Raw genomic sequence first — 17,148 nt, forward strand, 5'->3', positions numbered from 1 at the left:
CAGAGAACCTTGTTATTTCACACTGTAAAATTTACTGGGTGACACAAAATAAAACTTTAAGCTTTTAAGCAAAAGCTTCAGGGGTTGCTGTTCCCAGAAATGCTCTCTGGAAGAGCTGAAAATCCTTGGGTACATTCTGGGAGCGGAATTGTCCAGATCCCCATCAGTATCATTCTCTGTCTTCCATTTCCTCATCTACTTCCTTAGGATCCAAGCCTTTACTTAGACTTGCTACAGATAAACCACAACTAATTGGAAATGCACAAGAGGTACAACAGATTAAGCTAGAGATAAAAACTTCATTTTTTTTAAATTTAAATAAGTCCTAAATATGGGAAGGATTTCAGAAACTAGACAAAGTGGAGTGATAAATTCAAAATACATGTTATCATGCAAGCCTGTGTGTGTACACATATATGTATATATTTGAGTTAGGAACAGAAAATCATTCAAATAAATAAATTTTACTGCAAATGTGCTGCACTGGAGACGTAAGTGGACTAATTTACAGGAGTAGTAGTCATGAAGTTGTTTTTAAGTGTGAAGGGCACAGTTGCAATCCATAACTTTCAGCCTAAATGATTCCATTGCTCTGACAACATACTGCTCCTGTTCTCAGATGGGAGTGTGAAACATTTGTGTACCACCTTTTTAACATCTTGAGAAGGTGGTTTTTTTTTTTTTTTTGGAACAGAGACAGCATAAAATTCAGAGGTTAATTGTGTCACCTCTTAGTCTTCAAGATAATGGTTTTGTCACTGACTGTGATCCTTACATAATCAACAGGACACAAAAGCTGAGAGAGGAGAGACTGGCAGACATGGATGAGAGGTGGGTAGGAGGTATGGAGGAGGAGAATTTGGAATCCATCCCTGTCTTTTTATCCCAGAGGGAACCAGACAGGGAAGCTGGCTGGAGGACAGGCTGTTATCAGCTCTCATGATTTTGAGGGTTGCATAATTATTTTGTTAATATAAAGACGAAGCTTTGTGACTCATGTAGTCGCAGAAGACTGAGTGATCTTTTGAAGGCTAAAAAGGGGCAGCATCTCCCAGTGTGATGGAACATGCTCAAATAAATCCTACTGGGGACAAATATCTGGGTATCTTCTTTGGGGTTTACCATTCCATGTCCTACTTTGTCTCCCAGCAGCAAAGCATAACTTGCTTTCCCAAGCCACTTGAGGCTTTTAGTCCTATTATGCAATGCCTATGGAGAGCTGAGCAGTGCAGAAGAGAGGGAGAGTACTGAACAATTTAAAGCTGAAATAAACCTAGTCAGATGTGCAGCCAACGAGAGTAAAACTCAGGAATGCCTTAGCCTCTGGAAAAGCAAATTAATAATTATTCCCTTTCTTTTTTGGATGTCATTAAAAACTCTATGTCAGTGCAAAAGCATCCCCAAGAAAACACAAAACACAGCTGACTGTAGGGACCACACCATTTCTGGAGACCCCTGGGCAGCAGGGCAACACCAGTTCAAAAACCCATCTGCCACAACAAGATACAGGTTGTTCACTAAATATAAACAGGGCTGACTGAAGAGCCACAGGGGTGTAGTTTTAGCAAATATTCGGACTCTTCTCTGTGTGTGGTAAGACCTGCTGCTTCCTCTGCTGCTGTGTGTATGTCCATGAATGACTGCCCCCTTTGTACTTTTCACAAGCCAAGTTTAAATCACAATTAATAAAGGCATCTGGTTCTTTCAATCATTTCATTTTACTCAGAGGAGGCAGATATGACATAGTATCGTTTTCAATAGCTGCTTGGAGAGTTGCTCAGATAAAAGAAAGGGCAGAGAAAACACTGCCTAATCACATTTCTCCTGTAATTGTAGCTCTTGGGGATCTTTTTTTTAGCAATGTATGTCACTTTAGCCTACAAGAAACAGACATTTTCTTTCACCATGGGGCAACGTAGGCACCCTTGAGATAAAAACAGTCATGGACCTGAGCCATAAAAACCCCACAACAATTTAATACTGCAACATAATATATAAGATACAGCAACTATAACATAATAATGCAGCTGTTTTAGAAATCCCCACCTGACCGATCTAGAAACACTCATGGCTGCTTTCATTTGTGCCCTGCGGCCAGTCTGTAGTCTGTCCCCGGCGAGACAGTGTAAACTCAGCTGAGTAGGGAAGCTGAAGAGTCCATACCGCTGGATCTCGGAATAACCCAGCTCCCTTTGGCCGGCGCAGCTCCAGCTGATGGCGTGATGCTTCCAGCCTGCGCTTTCTTTTTGAAACTAAAAGCGGGGGGAGACCCTGGCGGCGAGAAACCCCTACCCAGTCCCGGGCTTCACCACATGCGGCCGCTCGGAGGGGCCGGGGACCGAGGGGAGCGCTATCCCGGGCTCCCCGTGCGCCCGCGGAGCGGGGCGGTGTCTGCGGGCGGCCGCTGCCCCGGGGAGGGGATTCCGGGCCGGCGGGGAGGGGGTGCCGGGCTGGGAGGGCGCTGCCCGCGGGTTTCCGTCCCTCCCTCGCTGCTACACAGCGCGGCTGTGGCGGCGCGGGCGGGATGTGGGCAGCGGCCCCTCTGCTGCTCCCGCTCCTTCTGCTGCTGCTGCCGCCGCTGGCGCGGATGTGCCGGCGCGGGGCGGCGCGGCTGGAGCCGGCCGGGCGGGCCGTACTCATCACGGGCTGTGACAGCGGCTTCGGGCACCTGCTGGCGCTCCGCCTCCACCGCCTGGGCTTCACCGTGTTCGCCGGCTGCCTGTGCCCCGGCGGGGACGGGGCGCGGCGGCTGCAGCGGGAGGCGGGCGGCACCGGCCGCCTGCGCGTCCTGCGGCTCGATGTGACCCGCGCCGGGGACGTGCGCGCCGCCAAGGAGCTGGTGCTCAGCCACCTGCCCGAGCGAGGTGAGGCCGCCGGGGGTGCTCGGCCACCTGCCCGAGCCAGGTGAGGCCGGCGGGCCGGGCGGGGCGGGGGACTCGGCTGCCGGCAGCGAGAGGCACCGGCGGACGCGGTGTCGCTGATTCGGCGGCTCGGTTCGCCCGACACTGCTGGCAGGGAACTCCCTGAGAGGGTCAGCTGGACTGTCACAGCTTGAGGGTAGCGAGCACCGTAACTGATGGGCTCAGTGCAGTTACGGCTGTTGGTAATGACAAGAGATTTTTATTAAAAATCCCTTGGCGCGTACACGGGCTGTCCCAAGGTGCCGACAGTGTAAAGCGGGCGCGCTGCTGAGCGCGGCACGGGGGAGCTTCGCCTTTCCCCCGGGAGAGGACCTCCTCGAGTGGGGCGTCTCTGGATCCCCTCTGCAGATACCCAATAGAAGAAAACGGCAGAGAAAGAGCGGAACAACTCTACAAGCATTGGAGGGATGGGAATGTGATGCGTTTCTGGGCATGACTTGTGAAGGAGGAAATAGGTACAGGAAATGCAGCAAGAGCGGCTGCCGTGCCATGCCCAAACAGCTGCTTCTTGGAACCACTTGAGGTTTGTCAAGGTAGTCCCTGGAGAGGTTACTGAAAGAGAAACGTGTCAATTATACACCCTACAGGGAGCATGCACCCAGGGGAATGGATAGACTTAACTCCAGAATAATTGCAGACAACCTAAATCCTGGGGTTATCCCTTCAGCACATGTGACACAGCGCAGGGGATGGGGCCACAGTTACCTCCTTTCCCACTGGGAGTGCAGGGTGAGAATTATCCAGTGTAATTCTGAGATACACTTGGTGCAGAGCAGATTTCCTCAGGCTCAGAAGTGAGATTCCCTCCAAATCACAGACAAACACTTCCTGCTCTTACAGGGAATAAAAGTGGAGAATGAGGCAGGCAGAGAGATCATGAAATGCAAGGCCTCTGCCTGCCTGGCTCATTAGCACATTGGGAAGGGAAAGTGAAGTGAAGGGAGAAGAAGCCTAGACATTGCTCATTAAGCACATGTATTTATGGTTGATCTTGACCTTATTAAGAGGCAGAGCCTTCCCCTCTCAGGCCTTTCCTCAACCCACAGAAAACACAAATGTCTCCCAAACCCCTTAAAGGCTCCATGGGGATCAGGTCACTTGGAACTCTGGGTTTCCCATAATTTATCCTGCAATTACAACATCTTATCCTGTCCTGCAATGGTTGTGCCCCTGCTGCCATGTAGACCCTGGAGTCCAGAGTCAGCACTAACTTGTGGGTTGTCCTTGCTGCTTACAGACTGTGGATGTGCCTTCAGAGCAATTCCAGGCCCAGGCAGACACACACACGGCTGCTGTGGAATGCAGCAGGCACACAGTGTGTGCATAGTGGTGTTCCTGGGCTGCCACTCAGGCCCTCACACCTGGGATGTTGGGCTGGACAGGCACACACATTTTTATGATGCCTTTTTCCATGGCTGGGCAGCTCTGCTGCTGCAGAATTTTGAGGGTATTCTGCAAAGGCAGAAAAGAAAAAATAATTTTATAGATCCAGGTAGCACATAGGCCACATGGGGAAACTCACATTTATCGAGTATTCTTCCTTTTATTAAATAAGAAGGCATAAAGTTGTTATTTTAATGTCTGATGGTAATGGTAAAACTACAAGTCTTCTACATATTTTCTAAAATAGAGAGACACAAATATTTTTATCTCAATTGTAAAGAAACTGTGACAATACTCATGTAGACTATAAAAAAAAGTCTTCAAAAGTTAGGAGTGTTCATTTTGGCACCTCTGAAAATAGATATGTTTTTTCTTTGGTATTTAACCTTTATAAAAACAGTTTCAATTTCATGATTAAACAGGAGTTAGCTCTCATATGAACCAATTTTTCTGTTAAAGACAGGAATTGTAATTTTTTTATGTTTAGGTCAAAGATTGTTTTTAATTAAATTCTTTTTCATTAGGAAAGAGAATTCTGAACCATTTGTTATTGCATTTATGTTCTGAAAGAACCTAGAAGGTAAGAAAAGTACATGACTACACAGAACGTGCTACACAAAGGGTGGGCAGTGGAACATGTGCCTCAATGTGTCACCAGTTAAACAACCCTCAGTGGTGAAACCTTAGGACATTTTCCCTGGTGGATCATGGGCAACCACACCCAGGGCCTACAGCAGGGGGCTGACCAAAGTGGAAATCAGATGCAGCTCAGACATTTGTATTGAGGAGAGCAAAGGGTGGTGGGTGATGACTCCAGTAGACTGTAGTAAATAAGCACTGGACAGATAAAATGTCTGCTTTTGGTTTTTGCACAAACAACTCAAACTGATGTAGGGATCCAGTGGATTGTGCTGAAAGGTTACAGTAGGTCATGCATTACCTTGCTTAAAAGCTGTGAAAACATGCACCGTTTAAGTAGTTGCTGGCAGTGTCCTGTATGTCACTATTAGCTTTTAAGTACTGTGGGACAGTTTTCTCTGTTTCTCTCTCTCCCTCCCTCACAATAGGAGATTTCTGTTCAGCAATTCCCTGTAGAAACTGAGAAGAGGAACCTATCCCTGGGAATCACTTTATCAGATTATTCCTTTTTTTTTTTTTTTTTTTTTTTTTTTTTTTTTTTTTTTTTTTTTTTTTAATTTTTTTTTTTATTTTAACTATAATCTGTTTCACACAGGTAAGAAAGATTTTAAATTCTAAATTCTGATCGCCAAAACATTCCTGTGTCATTCCAAAAATAGTCACTTGAATAATCCCAGGCCTAATGGTAAGTGTGCAAAGGCCACAGATCCAAGTGAAACCTCAGAAGCTGGACCAAAATGAAGTGAAAGCAGTTAAATGATGATTGCTCTTTGCATGCCTGTGTTTAAATAGTTCAGAGTAAATCCTGGAAAAGATTAAATATTCTTTATGATTACAGTATCATCCTTTCCATGGACTGTGCATCTCAGACTTGTAGGGCTTTTTGGCAGATATGCTGTCTTTTAGGTCACCTTAATCTGCCTTTTTCCTGGGCCCAGGATAAGTAGATATACAAAAGACCAAAAGAGACTTTCTGCTTTAAGTAGGCTATTCAGTATAAAGTGTACAAAAAATGTGTAAAATATCAGAATAAAATCAGAGTATCAGGAATACAACACACTTCTCCCTACACCTTCTAGTTCTGCTGTAACCATAATTAGCCCAAGCTCCTCATTGTCTTCTCTCTCTGTTATACAAGAGTAGAAATCCAAAGCCAATATGAAGTAGACCAGGACTTCAGAGCACAGTGATTTGCAATTCTATTGGGCTCTGCAGCAAACCTCGGAATTTTTCTGATTTTCTTCTGTTTCAAACCAGAATTTCTCTTCCTTTTCTTGCCTGTTGTGAGTGGGTGACATTAGCTAGCTGGAATGGACGGATATTAGTTTTAGTCCCACTTCCTACTCAAAAGTTATTAAGTACTCTCTTACACTTAATTATGATTTTCTATTAATAGAATTCAGCCATGGTACAATATTTTAGTCCAGACTCCCTATAGAAATAGATTATCCTTACAGTGAAGACAGTTTCAGCATAATATTCCAAGCCAAGGGTGGTGACTCATGAATGGATGTAAATATAACTCAGGAATCTCATCTGGCCTGCTCCCACCCTGCATTGCCACAGATGGATTGGGCTGTTCCCTCTCCTCATTTTTCCAAAGGAACAAGGCAAATCACGCTTTCCTTCCTTTGGCTAGTTTCCTCTACTATTGGTCTGGAATCCATCAGGGAAGAGCCTGTCATTTCCACATGGGCTCAGGCTTAGAGGAAAAACTCCAAAGATCAGTGCTCCCAAGAATACTTGGAATTTAGAGAGTGTGGCAGAATTCAGGTATTATCTGAGTGTTGGCAGCAACACTGAAACAACCTGATTTTCAAAAGGTTTTGCAAATCTGCAACTGGATTAACTTTAATAGGAAGAAGACTTTTAAGAGTTTCTGGAAAAAAATTCAGATATCTTTTTAGCCTAAATAAGGACTTTGAATATGTATCTTTTGGTCAACATGTTGTGAAGTAGAAATTATTGGGGAGCTTACGTGTCCTCCAGAAAGCCTCACTAATCTTAAGTTCAGTTTCCTAATGTGATTCTTAGATCCTTGGCTATATCTTTTAATTCTTTGCTGTCAGGATCCATTTCCCCAACACAGAGATCAGTGAAAATTTCTGTGGCATCCAGTCCTGCTTTCCAGTTTATTTTTTCCCTGCCTGCTGTAGCATAGTCTTAACACCTCTCTTCATAAACTGTGATTGAGTTCTGCTTTGACAGTCTGACACACCAAAGATCAGCTGCTTTTTCCAAATGTGTCTCTGCATGGACACTGAGGAAATGCAGCATCACTCTCAGCTGTTCAATTCCTTGTGCCTTGTCCTTAAAAATTTCCATTTGTATTTCTTAGGTTACCTGTAATTTACAGTATGTTTTGAATGCACATTTATAGCATTAATTTTTTACCACAAACATTTCAGGAAAGGAAGACCAAAGCAGATTCAAGTACCCTGAATACAGAGCTGGGCGGGTTGTTTCTCAGAAGTAGGAAATATCCTAAGAAAGTGGCATAAGGGCATAATGAACTGTTTATTATTTGGGTAGAATTTTGTGAATCGATTCAGCTAAACAGAGTGGCTGGAAACATTCTGGAAGATATGAGAACATTTCCCATTTGGAAGTGCCAAAATGTTCTAAGAAAAAATATGTTTTGCTTGAGGGCAAACAAAGTGTTTTGACCTGACCGGGTGCAAAGTGCCTTTTTGTGTTTGACTTAATCTGCTCTTTAAAAAGTCTGTTTTAATTTAACTCAGGCCAATTTTTCTCCTCATGGCTTTTGATTTGGCCACTACACAGAAGGAAGGAGCCATTTTTTTTGTGAGCTCTGTTGATACACACAGGCTGGCCTCACCAGCAGCCACCTGGAGGCTTTGAAGGACATGAGGCAAATGGCTGGAGTGGAAATTAAGCCTTGCAAGCTAAATTCTGAGTTTCACAGTTTAGAGAAAGAGGAAGAAAATCAATTGTCTAAAGATTAATGGGTGTATTTCTGAAGGCCTGATAAAATCAGGGGTGTGTGGAGCAAGTGTTCTTGCTGTGCTGCACACAGTGCAGTGGCAGAACAAAAATGTTTTCTTTTAAATTAGAAAAGGTAAAGCTGAAAAGATCAGAAAACAGCTTTTGTTGTGATGCCAGGCTTTAGTTTGGGCTGTGGTTAGCTAGGTTATGTAAAAATAACCCTGAGTACAGAAACCTCCAGCTTTGAGCAGAAACAGATGGGGTGTACAGCCACTCAGCCCATCTGCAGATCAGATTGTGTGCAAGTACAAAAATACTAATAATTAGCTTCTGCAGAGAGCTCTCTAAGCCATTGATCTGGAAGCATTTTATGGGGAGGTAAGTCCCATGGGTATGAGTTCCATTTTAAGATGGAGAAATAAAGCCAGAGAATGATAGAAAGACACAGAACAATATGGCACTAGCAGGGGGAAGAAGGAAGTCAAGGCTGCCCAGTTCCATGGCCAATTCTTAAATCTATTTCCTCTCTTCTGTCTGCTCAGATTTGGGGCCATGGAAAAGAAGTGAGTCCAGAGGAAGCTGCAGCATTACTAGGGCAGCAGTCTGTCTGTAACTAAAGGTCTAAGAGAAGTCCAGTGACAAGGATTGCTGGGTGACACGCAGCTGAATAGTGATTGATCCTCTTTGGAGGACAGAGTTATCCAAGTTCTGGGTGGTAAATTCCTGATTTTGAGCGTTTTGCCCTGCAAAACAGTCACTAAAAGAAATCAGTTTCTTTCTCTGTTTAAAGACCAATTCCATTAGATAATACAAGTAGTGTGTATATATATATTGGAAAAGCTTACAGAGGTCTGCTTTACAAACTAATTTAAAAAAATTCTGTTTAATTTTAAACTACTTGTGTGAATGAAATCTAATATTGGCAGTTCTTGTCAGGGCTCTGGAAGGACCAAGATACCATGAAGTTATTTCAGTAGTTTTGTTGGAGAAGATCAGAAAGAAAAGGGTTCAGCCCAAAAGTTTCTGCAGTGCCTTCACTAAGGTGATCAAAAGTCTCCTGAGAATAACTCTGCTGCCACAGGTACAGGAGGCTACATCTGGGTCAGCATCACCCTTGCCCCAGACTCTTGTGTCCAGAGAAAGAAAGGCACTAAAACCTGCTCTGCCTCCCCAGAAACCCAGGCTTGGAAGTCCTGTAGAAGGCATGACAAAACAATTATTTGCCTTGGACACCTACAAGGATTCTTTAAGAGAAATGCATGAGCATTGTTGTCAAAGCTGGCAGAACCAAGCTGTAAATTCAGCTGTTCGGCTGACTGCACCAGTCAGGCTGCCCTGGTACTCCTGAGTTACACTGCTGGTCACCCTCACAGTGCTGTCAGTCAGGACTGGAGGACAGGAACAGAAATGTTTTTCAAAGCACTGCATCACTCCCTGCTTTGCTCTGCATCCACAGTTATGGGCTGTGTAGGCAGGAACAAGCCAGCATGGCAGCACTGTCAGCTCCAGCCTGAGTGCTCCCCACTCCAGCACAGCATTCCCACAGTTGAGGTTGTTAGCACTGCACAGGGCTCACAGGAGACCTGCTGTGGCTTTGGGCTAAAGGGCTTCAGCTTCCTGTCACTGAGCTCTGGCAGAACAAGCTTTGCTGCCAATACATTTCTGCTTGTAAACGCTGAAATCTTTCTGTGTGTCAGGGGGTGGGCTCCTTAGCACCAAAGCCTGTCATTACATGGGAAATAAAGTTGTTCAAAAGCACAAAATTTAAAAAATACTGTAGCCACTGACCCTGCTTGATTACTTTACCCAATGTTGTAGCCATGTACCTGATAGTGGCTGATTTCAGAAGAAATCAGAGCTCACATCTTGGAAAAAGATGCAAGACTTAGGGTCTCAAATTAGTCAGGCACTTTGAAAATAGTACCCCTTAGCCTTTAGACTGCTTAATATATTTTTAACAAAGCTGCTCATAGCACACAGTGGGATTAAAGTAATTAAAATATCATGGTACACCACATTGGCAGTATGATGTAGTGTCCTAGATCATGTTATTCATAAATACCTTAAGACAACTATAGAGTGAGCGATTATTAAATAGCACCGAGACTTATAGGAAAGGTCTCCCTGACCATGGGAAGGGGGGGTAGAACTGGATAATCTTTAAGGGCTTTTCCAACTCAAACTGTTTTATGATTCCATTTAGTCCAGATTATGGCCACAATGGCATTCCTTCATTGAACAAAACATGCCTGCACTTTTAATGGAAAAGACAAAAATGTTACACAGCTATACAGTTTCTTCCAATGGTCTGAATCAGTGCTGTTGCTTTGTTATCTAACAGTGGTTGCTTTGCAGTTAAAAATGTTTGCTGAGTCATTTCTCTTCCATAGGTTTCTGGGGGCTTGTCAACAATGCAGGAATATCAACATTTGGCGAGACAGGGTGGCTGCCTATGGAGACATATGAAAAATTTGCAGATGTGAATCTCCTTGGGAGCATCAGGACAACTCTGGCATTTCTTCCCCTTCTAAGGAAATACAAGGGTAATGCTAATCCACTGTTATTTAGAGTTGTAGAATAATTAGCTTACTATAATCAGGGTAATGTAGCATCTATAAAAGAGGCTTTAATTGTCTCTCATTGAACTGAAATGACAGCTTCCTTCTGTGTGGCCTTAAAGAGCAACTTGATCCTGAAAAGGAGGAGAAGCCATAAGGGGAAAAAATACCCTTAAAGATTCTGTCTTTGCAGTACACAGGAAAAAAAAAGTATTTATAAATAAGGATTTCTCTCACTGTTTGACTCAAAAAAAAGAGGAAAAATGTTTACCATACGTCATTAAGCCCAGGCAAGCTTTTTAAGCACTGACAATCAGAAAACACAAAGATCCATTAAACTGCCTAATTTTATTATTTAGGCTTTACAATTTTATTGTTGGGCAATTAGGAGAGGAGGAATGACCCTACAAAGGTGAACTAGAGACATCCAGCTTCCAGTTCCAGCTCTCTGGAGCCTCTGTGACCTTGGGCAGGAAACTTCAAGTATGTAGAGGTGCACGGGTATCCAGTGGGACAAATGCATTTGCATGAACCTCCCTACCTGTGAGCTTTATCCTTCTTTCTGAGAAGGAATGGTTCAATACCTTCTGCAGCATGGCAGCATGTCTTGGGTGCTTTGCAGGTTGTTCCCTAGCTGTGTCCATCTGTGTTTGGGGAAGAAGATCCCCTCTTCCTTGTCTTATCTGGCTGTTCTAGGCTCTTTAGGGTGAGGGTTTGTGCTCTGTGTGCAGCATCAAGCACAGGAAGGGGTAGGTTTCACCTGGAAACCCCAGGTGTCACTGCTACACAAACTGTTGGTAAGATAAAAGCATCGCTTTTTGGGGGGCTAGTCTGTCTCTTTCTGCTTGGCTGCCTTTGGTTGATGGCATTGTGACACAAGAAGAAAGAAACATTTAAATACTGTGAGCTGGATGTGTTTTTGTAGAAGAATGTGGCATTGTGTGTACCCAGTGAGTGTGTTATGTGGCCATTACACAGGGAGACATCTCTTTTCCCTGTCATGTCCTACTTAATGCAGAAACTCTGTGATGCTGAACCACCAGAGGCATTTCTCTGACCCAGTGAATTCCACAGGGTTACTTTGAAGCAAAAGGGACTTTTGTGTGAGTGATATTAAGCACATGCATAAACCTTTAGAAGGTTTGGGTGGCTGGACACACACCTCAAAGCTCAAAGGAACATTTTGTATCTCTCTCAGGGCTGTCAGTGTTTCCTTGATTAACTCCTGCACTCCATTTTCAAGTGCCATCTATGTAGGAGAGGAGGCCAAGGCACTCTAGGGAAGAATCCCAGGAAGAATCCTAGATTTCCTGTCACTTTCCAGCAGGAGCAACCAGGATAACTAAAGCTTATGTGTCTGGGGGCAGCAAGTGACCTCTGCAAATGAAAAGCTTGAATTACAGATATTAGAGCATTCTCCTGGGGAATCTGGGTTTCAATTCACTTAGGAACAAAGAGAAGTTAAATGAGGTGTCCCACATCTTGGGTGTGTGCCCCAGACCACTTGGCTACTGGACAGTGGAGGCAGAGGTCATCCTACCCATGGCTTACTGCCATGGATGTCCACCTATTCCAAAAAAACACTTCAGAATTATTAATACAATTATTAATGCTTGTAAAGGGAGATAGTGCCCTCCAGCCTAGGACTTGAACATTCTACCCTGAGAGGAGCAACATTTCTCTGTATCTTTTCCAGCTGGCCAGGCCAGTTGATCATCAAGCTGGTAGTTATTTTCCTCTTCCTGTATATAAGATTTATTTGGCATGGTGTATAGGAAGGCAGGGAACCTAATTCAGAAGGACAGATATCACTGCATTCCCGTGATACCTTTTGATATCCCCCAACCCTACTCCATTTGGTGAGATCTGGGGCCCAGATGTTGACTGCATCTGTGGCAGCAACAGGAGTGCAGCTGTTTTCTCTGTATTGTCAGTGACAAGGCCATCCTCTGCCTCACCTCTGGTATTTGTATATCCACACCCAGACATTCCTTACCCCATGGTAGGACTATGTGACAGAAGTTTACAAGGAAACAATGGAAATGAAGCACAGTCCAGTGCCTCAAATGAGGAATCTCTGCTATTTAAGGCATGCCTGCACTCAGCAGGAGTTAGAAAGAAGGGAAAAGCAACACAGATCAGGGAAATCACTGTAAGGTGGTGTAAACCTGCACATATTTGGCAAGTCACATTTCCATGGTGAAGCTCATCATGGCTTGGACTTTCTATGCAGAGTTATAAAACCAGGTCTCTTAACACAGAAAAACTGGTATTAATGACCATATATCCACCTCAGGGAAAATCACCTCCCCTCTCCTCTGCAGTCCTTCTTCTCTTATTAGCACAGTCTCTTACTACTACTCTTCAGTCTTTAGGGCACTGCTTTGTTTCCATCTTTTTCATCCTATCTCAGGCTCAGAAGGAATACGCAGCACACTGGGAATGTATTACACCTTGTCTAGTCCAACATCTGTCACTAGGTGGAAAATTTTTGTGTGAAGTTTTCTGCTTAACAGAGCTGAGTGCCCTTCTGTGCTGGGACTGCACACTGACCCTGTCCAGTTTTGGCACAGTGTGCAGTAAAATGATCTCCTGCTAAACACCACATTCTTAGCAGCTCAGAAGATTGAGATGAATTGATTCCATGTTAGAGACTGAGAGTGAAGTTATTTGTACTGTTTTCTTTCTAGGACGTATTGTTTTCATGTCCAGCATCATTGCCTATTTTACTTTGGGAAATGGCATTTATTCTATGACCAAGGCAGCTATTGAAAGATTTTGTGATGCTTTAAGACTGGAAATGAAGAAGTTTGGTGTCCAGGTAAGTGATGTAACAAGAATCTGGAAACCAGGTTAGTGATGTAATGAATTATGTGAAACAAAGTACCAAAGATAAAAGATCAGAACTGAATTTATGGGTGCAGCTTCCTTTTGGGAAGAGGTGTTTTTTCTCTGGCCAGTCAGTCAGCTGGAAATCAGTGGGAACAGCAGGGCTGGGTGATGGTTTTGGTTCTGAGAAGCTGGTGGGTAACAGGTCTTCCTGCTTCTTCCACCCTTTCTCCACATCCTCTGCACTGGAGAAGCTTCCTGACACAGGCCTCCCTGAGCTCCCAACAGCAGTGAGGAACCCAAATGTTCCCTGGGGGGCTACAGAGAGCCAGACACTGAGTGCTGTGCAGCCAGAAGGAGGCTCATCACTTGCCTGAAGGGTTCTTTCTCTCCTCTTAGAACACCAACTCCTTGCTTTTTGTGAGAACAGCTTTGCTGCAAGAGGCAGCATTGTGCAGAGTAATTATGTTTTTTATTCTCTTAACCTAAGAGGCTCTAAGAGTGCTCTTAGGGCTCTAAGCAACTCTAATAGTCAAACCAAAGCTTAGATCACTAAGTAGCTTCACTGGGCTTTTTCCTTGGAGTCACTCTACTGCTGGAACACTTTCCCCAAACACTCAAAGACTTCCCTGGCAGGTTTGCATTGGTGCACTGTTCATGTGTACAGATTTACAGCATTGTTCATTAGCTTTGTGTTGGAAAATATTACAGCTATGCATCTGTTAGCTACCCTGTCAGATAAATATGAGGGGCTGTAAAATGCAAGTGACTTTACACATCCTAATACCACACAGCATGATGAAGATTTCTGCTGATTAGCTGAGGATAATCTCTAATGCATGGAAGGGCTTAGTTTAATAGGTTAGCTACTCTGGCTGTTTTGGGGTTTTTTTTTGTTCCACCTCTGCAGTATTCCCAGCACATAACCGAGTGAGCCAGGCTGACAAACATTTCTGCAGTATCTTTGAGAGGTATTTTTTTGTTTCTCACTGTATGCAAGATGCTGGCTGGCATTTGCCTGAGAACCTACCCTATGGAGAGCCTACAAAACACACAGTCCCTTTTTCCTGTGCTCCCTTGCACTGCTCTGTCATCCTCTGTCCTTTAAGGAGAAAGGTGCTCAGAGGTGGCAAGGAGCACTTGGAGCTGTGGCTCTGTCCCACTGAACTCTGGCCAGGCAAGCTGACAGCCTGCAGGAAACAAAATGTGTCTTCCAGTGGAAAGGCTACAGAAAAGGTGGGAAGGGCAAAAACCAAACCTTCTCTCCAAGCCAACTCCAAAAAAGGAAGCTTTCAAAACCTCTCTGTTAACAATTAATGTGGGAAGTTTACTATTTGGCTGATACCAAACACTTTTCTAAATAGCACCAGAAGAGAAGGCTCCTGAGGATACTGACAAACCTGCTTTAGGCAGCATGGAGCCGTTCCAGCTGTGCACACCATCCTCTGCTGGAATTTGTCTGCATCCCTTCCTTCTCCCTGTGCATAGGACCTGCATCCCAATCCTCCTGAGAGCAGTGAATCATCACCATGCAGGCCAGCAGGCAGGGACTGATACAGGTGGGAACATCTGCTGGGTGATTGAGTGAAGAAATCAGGGTTTATATCATCACAGACTTCCCTGAGAATGCCTGTCAGATCCCCAAGTCTCTGACAGAACTCAGCAGGGGTTTTCCTCACCTTGTGTTGCAGTCTTTAGAAATCAGGCCAGTTAAATGCCATGGAGCTTTTAATGTTGCATATCTACAAATAGTTTGAACAAGGCTGCTGCTAACTGAGGAGCAGCATGTGTGCTGTGAGTGCTCAGCCTGCTCCAAAACTCCCTGGAATACTCAGAAGGGAGCAGAACAGCAGCAACACACAAAGAAAACATGTGGAGCAGCAAAGGACTTGTGTGCTTCTCATTTAAATCTATGTGCACAAATCTACAGAAATTTGTTAATGGCTTCAGTGAGAGGCAGAGCAAGACCTTTGGTCCTCCTGTTCTTTGCTGACAAGACCTATTTTACTTCTTATTACACCTACTTGGGGAAAACAGCACTTCTTTCTCCAGGACCTGATCATTTTCTTTGATATCTCCTTTTGTCCCAAATTGGGTCAAAAAATTATTAATTGCAAGGTTCTCCACTGAGCGAAAAATCCAAAGTACTCCAATTTGGAGACATCAAAGTCATACTGAAATGCTTTGTCTCAGTATTGTCAAAACATTTATACTGTTAAGCATTCTACAGCAATCAAAGGTGCTCTATCGCATTCTGTGAGGCTGTGCTGAGTAGTCAAAACAAGAACATTAACATCAGAGTGAAATGAGGGAGTCAGAATAAAGCACCTCTGCAATCTTAAAATATTTCACAGGAATATATTTGATTTCAGTCAAGTTTCCAGGGTTAAAATTTCAACAAAGCAGCATTTTCTGTAGAGAGCTTTTGATCTGTGTTACTGACTACAGTATTTAATTGAATTCACAATGATGGATTGCACCTTGATGAGGTGTTTCTTTTTTTTTTTTTTTGTTTGTTTGTTTAATCTTGCTTTCAGGTCTGTATTATCCAGCCAGGGAATTATGCACGCTCTACAAAAATCCAGCCACCACTCAGTGCTGACGAGATCTGGAGTGAGCTGAGTGAAGAGGAAAAAGCTGTTTACAACAAGGAGTATGTTCAAGAGCGGGCAAACTTTTTCAACAGCATCCTCAGTGAGGGAAGCACTAATGGCAATGAGGTTGTAGATGCTATGGTGGATGCTCTGACGTCTCCTGCACCCAAGGCACGTTACATGGTGGCGAAGCTGAAAGAGAAGGTCCTGGTGTTTGTGTGTGCTTTGTTCCCCACTGTTGTGATGGATTCTGTTCTGTCTTATGCTCTGAGCAAAGTAAAACTTGCATAGCCTACAGTGGTGCTATTCTTTGACTCAGGTGAGGTGGTTTATAAAATGTGAAAGTCAGAGCTGAATTTAATGCCCCCCTGTGTCAGTACAGTGACACCAATTAACCAATACAAACTTTGAGGAGTCTCCCTAATCAGAACTGTCACTGATTGCTAGGGAAAAACATACAGGACCCTGTGTAAAATTAAATCATTTGTGTAAGCAACTTTACCTCTCCCCTGTGGAAAAACCCCATCCACTTAAGCCGCTTTGGTTATTGCCTGGAAAATTTAATACATCTTTTTCTAAAGCAATAGCAGGTTATTGTGTTACAGACATGATGCAGACAAAATGGAGAGTGTCCTACAGGGCCAGCTGTACACCTGAAGACACTACAGCAGAGATGAAAAGCCCTTACTTGTAGAAACCTCAGTAACCATTTATTTAGGGGTGATAGGAAGAGGTTAATGGAAAAGTCATAGAAATGAGCATTGGACCTTGAAATACTTTGAATGGGGTTAAATGGCTGTAGCAAGTTAGGAAGTCTTGAAGCTCTGAGCAACCTGGCTTAGTGAAAGGTGTCCCTGAGCACAACAGAGGGGCTGGAATTTGATGATCTTTAAGGTCCTTTCCAACCCAAACCATTCTATGATTCTATGAATAATAAAGTTGTACTATGAAAACATTGTTTTGGCTAACTACAATTCAGTCCTTTTTCAGGTGTTCTGGATGAATCTGTAACAAAGCCAGTATATCACAGACTTCAGAAAACAAGTTACATATTCCATCTATAAATGAGTATTTAATCCTAAATAAACTCTATCTTTTTTCTAATGTCTGTACTAATCAATGTGTTGATGTGAAGTGTAGTGAGAGAGCTAAACACCAAGGAGAGATACCAGTATACTTGGAGCTCAGAAAGAACATACACAGGTTTGGCTGCTATTGTAAGGAATAAGGTCTGAAGAAAAGAATACCTACTGACAGGAAAGGGAGACATCAGTTACA

General features: G+C 43.8%; 1 protein-coding gene across 1 annotated transcript; it reads left to right on the forward strand.

The window, feature by feature from the left end:
- Nucleotides 1–2,524: 2,524 nt before the first annotated feature.
- On the forward strand, nucleotides 2,525–16,920 carry LOC310907513 (D-beta-hydroxybutyrate dehydrogenase, mitochondrial-like; the record flags this gene model as incomplete). The annotated part of the gene is made up of 4 exons (XM_083857772.1): nucleotides 2,525–2,864; nucleotides 10,280–10,432; nucleotides 13,138–13,268; nucleotides 15,814–16,920. 4 exons carry the CDS (start codon nucleotides 2,525–2,527, stop codon nucleotides 16,159–16,161), a joined length of 972 nt encoding a protein of 323 aa, XP_083713898.1. The 3' UTR covers nucleotides 16,162–16,920.
- Nucleotides 16,921–17,148: the final 228 nt, after the last annotated feature.

The sequence above is a fragment of the Zosterops lateralis genome (genome assembly GCF_965231275.1).
Source record: "Zosterops lateralis genome assembly, chromosome: 3".
Taxonomy (NCBI): domain Eukaryota; kingdom Metazoa; phylum Chordata; class Aves; order Passeriformes; family Zosteropidae; genus Zosterops; species Zosterops lateralis.